General features: G+C 39.0%; 1 protein-coding gene across 6 annotated transcripts in view; it reads right to left on the bottom strand.

Annotated features, from left to right (window-relative positions):
- Nucleotides 1–89: 89 nt before the first annotated feature.
- The window catches only part of camsap2a (calmodulin regulated spectrin-associated protein family, member 2a), a 38,843-nt gene continuing 25,756 nt past the window's right edge, over nucleotides 90–13,176 (bottom strand). For 2 of the 6 annotated variants that reach the window (XM_079592786.1, XM_079592782.1), the window contains 12 exons: nucleotides 11,606–11,745; nucleotides 8,309–8,399; nucleotides 8,116–8,212; nucleotides 7,962–7,999; nucleotides 7,801–7,870; nucleotides 5,747–7,706; nucleotides 4,849–4,985; nucleotides 4,551–4,771; nucleotides 4,004–4,094; nucleotides 3,224–3,342; nucleotides 2,455–2,573; nucleotides 90–2,376 (listed from right to left, as the gene is read on the bottom strand). In XM_079592786.1, the coding sequence (XP_079448912.1) occupies nucleotides 2,071–2,376; nucleotides 2,455–2,573; nucleotides 3,224–3,342; nucleotides 4,004–4,094; nucleotides 4,551–4,771; nucleotides 4,849–4,985; nucleotides 5,747–7,706; nucleotides 7,801–7,870; nucleotides 7,962–7,999; nucleotides 8,116–8,212; nucleotides 8,309–8,399; nucleotides 11,606–11,745 (3,389 nt within the window). In that variant the 3' untranslated portion in view covers nucleotides 90–2,070. The remainder of the gene's footprint in view (nucleotides 2,377–2,454; nucleotides 2,574–3,223; nucleotides 3,343–4,003; nucleotides 4,095–4,550; nucleotides 4,772–4,848; nucleotides 4,986–5,746; nucleotides 7,707–7,800; nucleotides 7,871–7,961; nucleotides 8,000–8,115; nucleotides 8,213–8,308; nucleotides 8,400–11,605; nucleotides 11,746–13,176) is intronic. The other 4 variants (XM_079592787.1, XM_079592784.1, XM_079592783.1 and 1 more) reach the window with 3 other exon arrangements.

The raw sequence follows: 13,176 nt of genomic DNA, 5'->3' as shown, positions 1-13,176 counted from the left end.
TTGCCTCTAAAAACACCACTCCATAACTACAACAATTTTAGTATACATGTTAATATACAATGTTAAAGAATAATCAGCAGGCTGCAAATGAGGCCATGCGAAATTTATTAAATGCAATTGAAAGAACATGTTATTTGAACAATATGACAGCACAGCGCCTGAAAGAAAATAAAAGAGAGACGTGCTGGAGAGATCAGAGAACACACACACACTGTACAGTTTTCTATCGTGCTCATTTACAGTTAAATAATCCCCCGTTTGTGGCCCGAAATGGCCAAATAATAGTTCCATTTCCAGTAGTACCTTTCTAACGGATTAAAGATGGCGTCCTAACAGGCTACAGGCTGTGCGCATTATTTCCATTCCAAACACAGACACGTCACTCGAACTACTCAGTAGATGTTTGTATGTATGTGAGAACAGGTGTGCATGTTTATGTTTCAAGAGTCAAGCACCAAAAATAATGACAATTTTTACAATTCCTACTCAAACAAAAGGAAGGCTGTTGTTTTTCAGTCAGGCAACAAAAGCCTCTACCCGTATACAGCCACATTTTGCCTTAAGACGATTGAAGATGCGGTCACATTTAGCTATCCATGTTCGACATATTCTCTGTTGAAATCGTGTAATTTCAATAGGTATTTGCGCGATTGGTAATTTCGCAAAGATGCCCCCATGCAGAGATGCTCACGCAAATCCGCTTTGACCAATAGAAAACTGCTTGGTTTGAAAGCGACTCCTTTGTGAGCTGTGCTTCATGCATCACTACACTATTGACAATGGACATTTTTTGCCCGAGAAATGTAACATTTAATTTTTTTTACCAAAATTTCGCTAATATGATCGCACCTTACGGGGGAATGCTAACAGACTGAGATTCATAACATTATAAAATGCCACACAGACTCCAGGCATACAGAATGTGGCATGTTTTGACCTCTTCAACAAGTCAAAAAATTTGAAATTTTATTATTTTAAATAATTTACCATTCAAATGATTTAGCCCTCAGTCACAAAACATGGAAATGTCTCCAACAATCCGGTAAAATATCATTTGGTAAACTGCTTTTAATAGTTCTGTGTGACCCAGGACAGGGAAATACTTCAGATCAGTCCACAAGCATACATAACAGTACAAAAGTGTTTTGAAAATGGTTATTACTCCAGCATATCTTAATCCATGGGAATATCGTTGAAACAATTCAGTCCACCATAATCCGCCTGATTTTTTAATCGCACCAACAATAAAAAAAATGTATAGGTTAAAAAAACAGATAGGCTTGGATTTTAACCCCTGGTCTTATTTAAGACATTTTATGAAATATAAATATTGATTAAATTGATCATTATGCTGAACATTTCCTTCAGTCGGTCACCCTCCCTCCAAATATATATATAAAAAAAGCAAATACACCTACAGGAACCAAATTAAATGAATTCACAATCCTGCTGTGAATCAATGCCATCAGATAGTGTTGAAAAACCCATCAAAAGTGGGTTCGGCCTGCGAAGTGCAAACAATACCACTCACTGCACATTAGCACACTGGTTAATGAATACGAATATGAGATATGACAAGATTCCCTTGCAGTACTAAACTGTAATAATCACAAGCTACACATGTGAGAACCTTTCCATAAGCAGCCGTACAATCATATCAGGACAGTCGTAAAAAAGAAATCAAATAAAAACAAGATTAAAATATAGACAAAAAAGGCCACACGTCAACATATGTGCGAGATTTCTGTACAAACTAAGAACATTCAGTGCTTTAGTAGTGTACCAAATTAAAATAGCAGGTCATCCTTGACAACTTTTCATCATTTTGGCACATTTAAATAAAAACGACACGTACACGGTGCAGTAAAATCTTTCTTGAATCAGAAAGTCTTGGGTGTTAGACACACGAGTTTGATCCATCTGCCACCCCGTAGAGTTTTACATTCCAGTTGTGCATAATTTTCGCAAACTTGTGTGTCCGAACTGACGGAAGAGAGTAAAAAGTGTCGTAGGATTCGAATATGTACAAACAAGTGCATTGAGATTGTGTACATCCGACGTGGAGAGACACTAGGACTTTACGGCCGCCACTTTCTTCGGAGTTCCTGGCTTTTTGGTCTGCCACAGGTGGCTGTGGATCGTGATGGCGTCGACGCTTGCAGACATGGTCTTGGCTGGAATTTGGCTGAACTGCTTCCTGTCCGAGTTGTACTTGTAGAGGCCGTCGATCATCTTGCGCGAGATGGTTTTAGGACCGATGCCGGCCAACTTGTTGATTTCATCCATCTCGGGGCAGTACGTGTAGAGAGAGCGAAACTGGCAGCCGGAATCCCGGAACAGGACCAGGAAGTTGTTGGCCCCTGACTTCTCCATTTCCTTGAGAAAACAAATAAATACAATGAATAAAACTTAAAATATAATATAAATGTAATGAAAATTAACAGACATGCTTACCTCCAAAATTTTGTTTTTCTGTCCCTCATTGACTTTGCCAGCCAAACAGCAATGTGCCAAAGCATTCTGAATGATATGCTTATTTGACTTTGCGCTGGGCTCTTTATATAATTTAGGACCTGCAGCAAAAATATGGAGGGTGTATTATGCCATGTCATAATTTAATATAGGTTATTGTACCATCTGAGTCTGCTGTTGACCCTCCAGTCCTCTAGATGGAGCCATCACCCGAAGTTCTGAGCATGTTTTATACAAAATGTAAGTGGCTGCACCCGAAATCGCATACTTCCCTACTTTATAGTAGGCGAAAAACAGTATGTGACAAAGTATGTCCGAATTTACAGTACTCATAAAAGAGTTGGGAAAAAGTATGCAGATGACCTACTACTTCCGGTGGGATTCTGACGTGTGCGTACGATGGACACTACTATCCCATGAGGCCACGGGAGAGGATTTGTGAATGGCAGTGGAGTGACGCAACTGACGCTGGTAGGTCACATGATAATGACAACATGGCAAATGTAGTACGTCCAGATTACATTCATACGACACACATTCATACTATATAGAACATACTTTTTTAGTGGTTGTGAAGTAATTACTTATTCAAAATAAGTACCTCCTCAAAAGAGTATGCGATTTCGGATGCAGCCCAAATGTTTAGTCATTTAGGAAAGCTTAGATGTTGAGAGTATTGCTCAGAACCATTATACAGACCATAGCTCCCTCTGTTGGACTGGAGGTGGAGCTGCAGCTTTAGTATTTTAACCTGTATATTCCGTGTTGGATGTCAGTGAGGATGTGGTGGAACCATTCTCCCAGTCTTTCTCTCCGTTACGACTGCTGGAGCGAGTGGGCGACAGGCAACCGTCTGCTGAATCAGGCCTACTGGGATGACATGATAAACTGAGTCCTGCAAACTGCAACTCTGATAGGAACAATGCTGATACACCTACTAACAACTCCTGCTCTCATGCAAAATCAGGCAGTGAGGTCTTAGCGACCGAATATTAAATGTACATTAAGACCATTAACATGTATTATTTTTAAATAGCATTACTGAAGCCTCTAAATAAGTCTCTTGCAAAAGTGTGAAGTGCAGATCTTTATTGTAGTGTTTTTGCGGTTTCAGTGCCATTCAATGCCAGTGTGAGGCTTAGTGACCTTAAACCAATGCTTGTTTGATAATGACTAAATAAAACAAAAAAGCTGTGATGGGTGAACTATAATAGCCATCTTTATTGTTCAAAGACTGGGGATCATTCCTCGTGTTTCTGCCAAGCTCATAGCAAAAGAGGATGTTCTTCTTGAACAGAAGATGAATGCATAAAGAGTCTCATCCAACCAAGACTGACCTTCTATTTCTCACACGAGGAGAGCTCAAAAAGAAGAAAAGACTGCCAGATGCTAAGCTATAGCTTCTAAGAAGCAAGAACATTCAAGAATATGAAGGAAAAATACAGAGAATTCAAAGGATACTGGGTTAGTATTGTGCAATAAAGGAAACAAACATTTTCTCATTCTGTTGACTGCTTAAAGCGCCTCTTACCTAGGTGTTTTCTTATCCGAGCTGACACTTTCATTATCTCCAAGAGACGCCAGAGATAGGCTGGACACTGAAAAAACACGAGGTCGTGAACCTGGATGCAACAGAAAACGGGACAGGTCCCACAGTTACACAAGACAACAGCAAGCCCGCCAAACTTTGTGTTACCCTCATAACAGTACAGCTCTCTGTAATGATGTTGCTAAATGGTCTCTCCAACTCCTTCAAACTGTCTAAACAAAAAGAGTTTGTTTTCATTGTATTCATGAAGGAGCTGTCACATTTACTTTAAATCTGTCTTGTACAGTAGGATGTGTCCAAATAAGTGGTACAAAATAATTTGAAAGAATGCTTAAATCACTCAACCACTTCAGCTCAACCACTTAGTTACATTAGTTAGAAAATGATTAATTTGGTTAGAATAGAAATTTAGAGCAAGTGTTATAGTACTTGTTAGAAGAGGGATGCAGTGAGCTGGACAGGGAAATGCTGAGAGTAGCACAAAGCATACAGTGCCGGGCTTCGCCAGTAGGGGGCGCTCGCCCTTTACCTGCCGTGGCCCTGACAGGAGTCCTGGGGGACTCCATCACATCTCTGTGGATGGACTTGGGCCTTGGTTTCCTCTGCTTGGCCCCCGCAGGCCGTGGTTTGACAAGCGTGTCCATGTCCTCCATAAGTTTCAGCTGTTTTCTCCTCAGGTACTCCTGCTTGATAAATTCCCGTCGGGCTTTGTCTTCTTCCTTCTTCGTGCGGTCTTCCTCTGCTTTCACCCTATGGAAAGAGATAAATATTTGATTTCAGAATCAGGGGGAGAAGTTTAGTCTTGGTGATTGACAGATCACTGTTACCTGGCCTCCTCTTTCTTTTGCTCAAGCTCCACCTCCAGCTGTTGTTTCCTCTGCTGGCTCTCCCGTTCTCTTCTCAGCCTTTTCTCCAGAAGTGCGGCTCGTTTCACGGCCATGCTGTCCTCTCCTTTCATGTCATCCTAAAAAAATAAACACATTATCAAGAATCTCTGTTAATATCTTTTTATGTACAGGTTTTTCCACATATCTGAAGGCAGTCTACTGATGTTGATATGACCAGTCTGAATAAACGAGATATACGCTATGCTGCTCAGACTCCCTGCGGAATGCTAACATTATAAAATAAATGATTTATTTCCCTCCGTTTCTTGACCTAGATCCAACAGCTGCGTTTTCCAGTGTCTGTCCCAAGCTAACCTCCTTCTGCGACTGTATACACTAAGAACATTTCAGATATTAGTCACACCACAGCATTTTCCCAAACTAAAGCTATGGTAATACGCCATTTTGGGTAATAACTATGGCCTTTAATAGCTAAAACAACATGATTTTTTAAAAGTTTCTTTATAAAATTGGTCACAATGCTAAAGTCTTCTGGATAGTTGTTAGGGCATTGTTAGCTGGTTGATAAGGTGTTCTGTATTGTTTTAGCCCATTGTTAGGTGGTTGCTTAATGGTCAAGGACATATCCTACCCCAAAGTCTAAAAAAGCGATATCCTCAACAAACATAATTTAAAGTATCGTTCATGTTTTTTTTTAGCCCAAATGGTATTGGACAAGATACGCATTTAAGATTAAAACTTTAACTCACGTTCTAATCACTAACAGTAAGCAATAGTAATAGTGACGTTCACCACTAAGTATTCACAACATGTGGTACTGGAGGATTTAATTTCCAAGCATTCTTTATCTACAGGATTCTTTGACATTTAAATCTACCTTGAAGAAGAATCCACGGCATATTTTCTGCTCATCGTCCTGATTCTCTCCTGAAGTCTCCTTTTCACCTTCCTCTTCTAATGCCTGTCCATCCAGGGGCTTGAGAACAGACAGTGGAACCTCAATCAAATTTTTGTTGGTCTGATGGGCAATGTCAAATGGCTCAGTGGGAGTGACAATAACGGTTTCCATTACGATCTGCGACAAGACTTCTGACACACTAGATTCCATTGCTGGTTTAAACTCCTCTTTAGCACTCAAGTCAGAGTCTTCGGTTACTGCCTGTTGGGTTTCTTTGGTTGGGGAGGTGTTAGTACCATAAGAACATTCAATAGACAATGACTCAATGCCTTGTTCAATGTCCTTGTCTGTGGTTTCAGCTCCTGATGGTGGTTTCTTCGCACTTCCCAAATAAGTAAACGAGCAGGACACGGACTGAGAAGGGGAGAACCTTCGGAGGCGTGGGATGCTGTCCACTGACTGTGGAACGTTTAAGACTCGGTTGAAGGGAGTGATCTTTAGCTCATTGGGTCTAGGTGTCCTTGGCGTCTTGGAATGGAAAGAAGCGGACTTCCTCTTAAGGTTTGTAGGGGAATGGTGTGTAGCTCTAGGGGAATCTGCGGGTGAGGGAGACCCAGAAGAGCGTGCCCCACTCCCTCTGAGCTCCCGTACCTGCTTTTGTGGCGAAGGTTGAGGTGGTAACACAACCCATGCCTGTTGCTCTCGCATCTGCATAATTACCTCCTGCTGCTGGGCCAGTCGCTGCATCTCAGTCTGCAAGAAGCTCAGGGACGAATTGAGCTTATCAATGGAGCGCGTGTATTCCACCAGGTCCGCCTCGCATGTGCCATCCTCACCCGCAGACTTCAGTGTAGACTTGTCAGGTTGGGGTGTCTCCGCTGGCGTCTTTCTTCCCTCTGAGCTGGGAGTGTTCTCCTGAGATGGTGAGGTGCCATCTACTCCTTTCCTCTTGACAACTGTGAGGAAAGCACTGCGTCCCATCTTTTGACGGTGTCGGGTAAAGGCCGCCTCCACTTTCTTCTTCTGGGCTTCAATGGCCCGACGCTTCTCCTCAAGTCTCATGCGCAGTTGCACCATTTCTGCAGCCATGGTCTGGGCTGGGTCCTTGGACGGCTGATGTGCAGGGCTGATATCAGGCGAAGGGGCCCAGGAGACCGAGTGAGGAATCCCGAGATCTGAACCATCTGGTGTTGTGCCTTGGGAAGTACCACCTTTGGCCTCCCCATTTGAATTCAGTTTACGGAATTTCTGCTCAGCAAAGCTGGTCATCTTAATCCCAGGTGTAAAAGCAGGGGTTGGGATACTTCCGGCAGGGGATTTGGCGCTAAGGCTGCTGGGACATGGGCTAGTAGAGCCTTGGCTATGGCAAGCTTTTGCCTCAAAGTCTTGATCTGTGTCAAGCTCCATGCTGACAGTACAATCCCTGAGCGATGAGTCCTCATCTAATGTCTCTTGGATGTCCTCTGTCCGCACATGGATGCCGGTGTCTACTTCAGTGGTGGATGAGCTAGCAACCCCTTTGAATGATTCTGAAACTGAGTCTAGCTCGCCATCCTTTGCTTTGGGGTTCGGTTCACTTTTACTCTGCAGGTGAAGAAAGAAGCCCTCACCGGCCGCATGGGCCCTGGGGCTCTGTGATTGCTTCTCTGAGTTGTGGATGATCTCAAGGGCCTCTTCGATGCTAGGTGGCCCTGAGCCATTTAGACGGCTGTTATGATTTCCTGACTGGCTGTCAGGACAGCCTTCCTCCTCAATGCCCATGTTCTTGCCATTGATAGGCTGAAAGGACAGGTTTCTCTTGATGCCCCTTGTTCCGTGGGGCATCTTGAAACCAAAACCTTCAGTGCTGGCAGACCGAGTCATTCCTCGGCCAGTAGGTGTTTGATTGGTGCACTCTTTATCAAATGGGATTTCAAAGGACACACCCTGAGCAGCAGACCTGCAGAAAGAAGACAGGATAGTATCCAATGGCATGTAGTTTTACACTCTATGGCTTAAACTAAGTCTCAATAATGAGATGAAAATACACTTACTTCTTTTCCTTGGGCCAAGTACCCATGAAGCTGTCCACAAATGACATTGATGTTGATCGCCTGATCTCACCTGTATAACATACATATATAACTTATAAAGCACTGGGTGCATTTAGTACTTATATTTTGTCATAAAACACTTTTTTAGACTTCTGAACTACCTGAGCCTGAAGTCTGTGGTTGAGGTCGGAGGGGGAGACTTAAACATAAATAAAATAAAAATATCAATGTAATTTTACATTTGATTTTCAATATCTACAAACAAAGTAAAAAGCAGGAGGGGTAATTTTTCCATTACAGATATTTTTTATATACCTTGGTCTGTCTGGACTAGGAGGTCTTTCCATGAAACTTCGCTTTGTGACTTTTGAGATGGGCACAGATGGCAGATTTTTCAGTGAAGGGGCCGGTGCTATAAACCACATGATAAATGTGTCAGTATACAAATGTAATATGACATATACAAATATGTAATATTTCTGTGAAAAACATTATAAGATAAGCTTACCTTCAGTCTCCAACACCTGAGGTTCAACAAATGGTGGTTTAACAACCTCAAACCACCAGAAGAGCTCAGCCATGAACACAAGATAGTTATTCTGGTAAAAAATAAACAACAATAGCTTTATTATTTCATATATATAATAACAAGGAGAACTTTGCAAGGTGTCCCCAAAAAATAATACGCTTGTATAAAACTAGTACATGCAATATTCCTCCTCTCCCACAAGATGTCTCTGCATTTCTCTAAATCCTGTTAGTTCATGAACAGACACCACCTGGAGACAAGAACGACCTTTTCCTTCAAATTTAATTGTATAGCTTATATATGAGGAATTACATAATGTATGGTATTTATAGCTTTATGTTAGCTTGGTCTAATAACACAATCTTTTTGTGTTATGACCAACATCTTTAGGCCAAGACTACAGAATTCATGACCTTGAATTCATCGAGGGTACCTGACAGGATGAAAAATGCCTCTGATACACTATTCCCACTCAGCAGAAATTGTACCTAGCAGTTAAAAGGCACAGGGTAACGGCAGCAATTATCTGAGGCCACTCCCAGAAGACATTACCTCAGCATTTTAATTGACTTTCAACAAAGAGTCCTTGCTCTCTTTATAGGCTCGAGTAGCACAAAACCACATCTATTCCATATAACCAAATGATTAAAGCATTTATTCATCATATAATCCAAGGCATCATTTGTTAACTGCCTTTAATAATATAATAAAATGAATGTCACTTGCTAGCAAATTAACAAAAACAACACCACCCATTGTCAAATTATTCAAATACCCTCTATAGTGAAATTTATATATTCTCTCATACACAACCGCATTGATTTTATGCATTGCAATGAAACACCATCTACCAGCACTATTGGCAATAACTAAATAAATAAATAAAGGGGTCCACTGGTAACATTTGTATGGAGAGGTTGAAAGAGCAGGCGCGTGTTCGTACTCAGATGGTATTTGGCACATGCGTCCTCTCCCCAATCTGCCTGTCTACCGACTTATACACACATAAAGTGTGAACATATTATTAGAAGGCTTATCTATTGTTTTAGGGGATGTAAATGTTGCTTTCAATTACGGAGGCATATTTAAAGTGTTAATTTAGTACAATTAATTGTTATATGTAAAAACCTAAATAATGCTTCCTGACACAAATAAACATTTCTTAATAACGCAATGGCAAAAGAATTGAACAGAATCTTTAGTGCGGTCAATTAATAAAAAATGCTAGTGCTAATAATATTAATGTTTTGATTTCATTCAAATATTTAATTAGAACAACTTTTTACTCTACAGTTGAGAGGATAAAGAAATGAACGAGATCAGGTCACAATACATTCCAGATTCAAACAGGCATCTTCAGCAGGAGCACCACATGAAGCACACGTGCAAACCGCACTGAACATTTCAATAAAAGAAAGCAGCTGGGCTTAGGGTACTGACAGAAACTGGGTCAAGGTTACAGCTCAGTGACCTGCTCTCAATTCCACTCACATCTCTGAGATTCAGCTCTGAAGTCTGGCACTGTAGACGCTGATCATGTCATCTAAACAGAGGCTGTTAGGTGCAAATAAAACTCAACATAGTGCGAGATTTTGCTACCATTTGTGGCACTACACTTTAAACAAAAACCAGGTGGGGCGCTGATTCCAGTAGCATTGCTCTCTGTTTAGGAGTTTCTAACCTCTTTATGGTTTAGTAAGTGTGGCGAGGTTTACAAATCCAAATGACTGCCTTACCAAAAATCTCATCATTCTCTTTCAATACCCACTGAAACCAACCGCTTCATCTTATGCATTTCAACACTACCGGCAGAAAAATCATAAATTTTTAATGCAAAAAGAAAGAACCAAAGGCTTCTCAGTATCCGCGACTGAAAATCTTGGCTGCAGATGTTCTTTCTATCCAGTCTAGAATCCAGACCAGAGAGGACCAAGATCAAAGACATGACAACAAAACATTCGGAAAGAAAAAAACGGGTCTTCCCTTCCATCTGATCTCATGGAGAAAGTCTAGAGAGTCGGTTTTATAACTGACAGAGTAGTCTGGAGGTAAAAATCTCCAGTTTGATGTATATAGCTTGTTTTTTCTATTTTTTAAATAATATTTTAAGATCTTAGAGGTGGAAAATCGCATGTAAAAGTACATAATAAAAGCAAAAAAATGTTGTAGGCTTCTTTGGCTTACCAAAGATGCCACAATGGCTTATCAAACAAACAAATAATTCTTCCTATTAGAGATCCACCATGTATCGGCCAATAATCGGTATCGGTTAAAACATTTTTTTTTTTTACTAATCAGCTGTTTAAAAATAAAATAAAAGTCAAATAAAAAATGTGTTTAGATTGCAACTCATACTGTGTGTGAAGAAAATCTTGAATTTAGGGCAAGTTAACGTGACAATAACGCATTTACAGTAAAAAAAAAAAAAAAAAAAAGCCAGGGCTGCAAGGTGTGCAGTTTTTCCCTACACTAATAATCACAAAGAGCTTTGTTACTTCTGATAATAAACAAAGTCTCAGCTTTCAATTTCTGTCCATTTTATCACGATATTCAAATAATAAACGGTGTTTCGACTTTCTTAAACGGGACATGACAGATCTGGGATTAATTTCTTCTACTTTAATATAGCTCGAAAAAACATGCATGAACATCATAAGGTATGTTGAAAGACAGTACAACTTACCGAAATAAATAATGTCTCATGTAATCGCTCAATAAGTGTCTTAATGTGGCATTTACCTCAGAAAAGTTATCCGATGTTCACAGTTTGTTAGCTAGCTATATAAAAACACTAGAGAAGAGCTTATTTACTGCTAATGATATGTATGCTTGAATAAATTGGTCATGAAGACAAGTGTTTATAACTACCTTGTTGTTGTTTAAACACATGTATTGGTACATCTCTACCTCATATATTTAAATATCTGCTGGTTATTTTTTAATGTGATTTTGTTGCTCTTTCAGTCAATAGCACTAGTCTTTAGAGAATCTGCTTCCATTGGGAGGCTGGTTAAACCAGCGTTTAAAGGCACGCCTTATGCTTTTAACTTTTTAACAGGAATAAAGCCAACTCCCACTTGCGCTATTGCTAAAAAGGCTCCAAATAACAGCATTCAAGCACATGTTGTGGCCTGAGAAATGTGACAAACCTGGACCTGCAGTTGTAACATATCAACCAGTGAAATTTGAAGGCAATAGGTTCTACTGTGGTATCAGGGTGTAAAACGCTCCCTAACTGAAACCAAATCTGGATGCAAGTTGTCTCTGAAGGCTTACTTTGATGGAAGAATGAGCGTAGAGCATGTCCTCCAGATTGAAGTGGCAGCAGTGGTTCAAATGCTCCCTGCAGAAGTCCTGGATGAGCTGAAGGTTGTACAGACTGTCTGCCAGTGACATGGTTTCCTTCAGGAAAATGTCTGTAAATCAAAGACGATTCAAAGCGCTACACTAACCAGGCACTACTCAATGAGACAGATCATCTGGCCTATTTGTCAGATTCTCAAAGGGCTCAACCAATCACAGTGAAGCCCATTAATCATGGAGTCTAAACGACAGTCATGTGATTCAGCCTTTGGAGATAAATCTAATTGCATCCATCATTTGATTTCACAGCTAGGTGGATAAACAGTTCTAGTCCTCTTCATCGCTGTGATTAGATTAACAGTAAATTCAAGATGATTGAAGTCACAATAAAGTTCAGGATGTCTAAATGAGTAGTTGTAGACTATTGTATTCACTAATTCAAAGTCCAGTGAAACTTGCAAAATGGCTGTGAAACATTTAAAACACGCAACTTTTGTAATGTGACATTTTAAAGTGAAAGTGAAATATTTTGTGGTAAATAACACTTACATAAAGGATAAACAGAATATAAATAGAATAAATGCCACATAGAAAATTGTAATCCAAATAAAATATTGTGTAAAATATAAACATAATATAATCCTATACTAGTATAAATAATATTTCATATTTAAAAATACAACAACAACAATAATATATTGTTAACACGTGTAGTATTAGATTTATGTTTCACAGTATTTTTCTACATTTAAATGTTTGTATGGTTTTGTTATGAAATGTTTAAAAAAGCATTTGTCTGGGCTTCAACAATTGAAAATATATAATATTTGTAAAATTTTGAGGAAAAAATTATATAATGATAATAATATATTTATAGTAGTAATACTATAATGTTTTGTTTCATAATATAAAAATAATACATTTGACTATTGAATAATGCATGATATTTCAATTATAATATTGTAGAATGTTCTTATATAATATTATACTTATATTAATGCTATGATTTTTATTTTATAATATAAAAACATTAAAATAATACACAATATTATTGTATTTTTTGCTCCAATTGTAGGAAAAATATAAAAAAAATATTGTGAAAAATTGTGAATATTGTGAATTGTGCATATCTGGTGGATCCTTACTGTGTGTAATAGACTATGTACATTTACGGTAATAAGAAAGTAAATAGGGTTCATTTTATATATTAATAATTGTAATAATTATAATTTTTCTATATATCCTAGTCATTTGTTTTAACAACAAGTATTTGTTACTTCAATGAGCTCATTGTTTCTGCCTTAAATCAATACACAGTTAAATGAATACATTGTTAGCTAACTGTGTGATTTGTATATGTACATTTCTGAAATGTATAACTTGGACACATCACCTCTAATAACAGATCACTCTAAATTGTAATGTAGACATGAATTTTCAGTAAAGAAACGATATGTATTGTGAAAAACGCTATACAAATAAATGTGAATTGAATTGAAAATGTGAATTACCCGTGTCTTCAACAGCCTCCACACACTATTCCC

Source organism: Phoxinus phoxinus, assembly GCF_949152265.1.
Source record: "Phoxinus phoxinus genome assembly, chromosome: 20".
Classification (NCBI taxonomy): Eukaryota; Metazoa; Chordata; class Actinopteri; order Cypriniformes; family Leuciscidae; genus Phoxinus; species Phoxinus phoxinus.
This window is presented reverse-complemented; position numbering and strand designations above follow the sequence as displayed.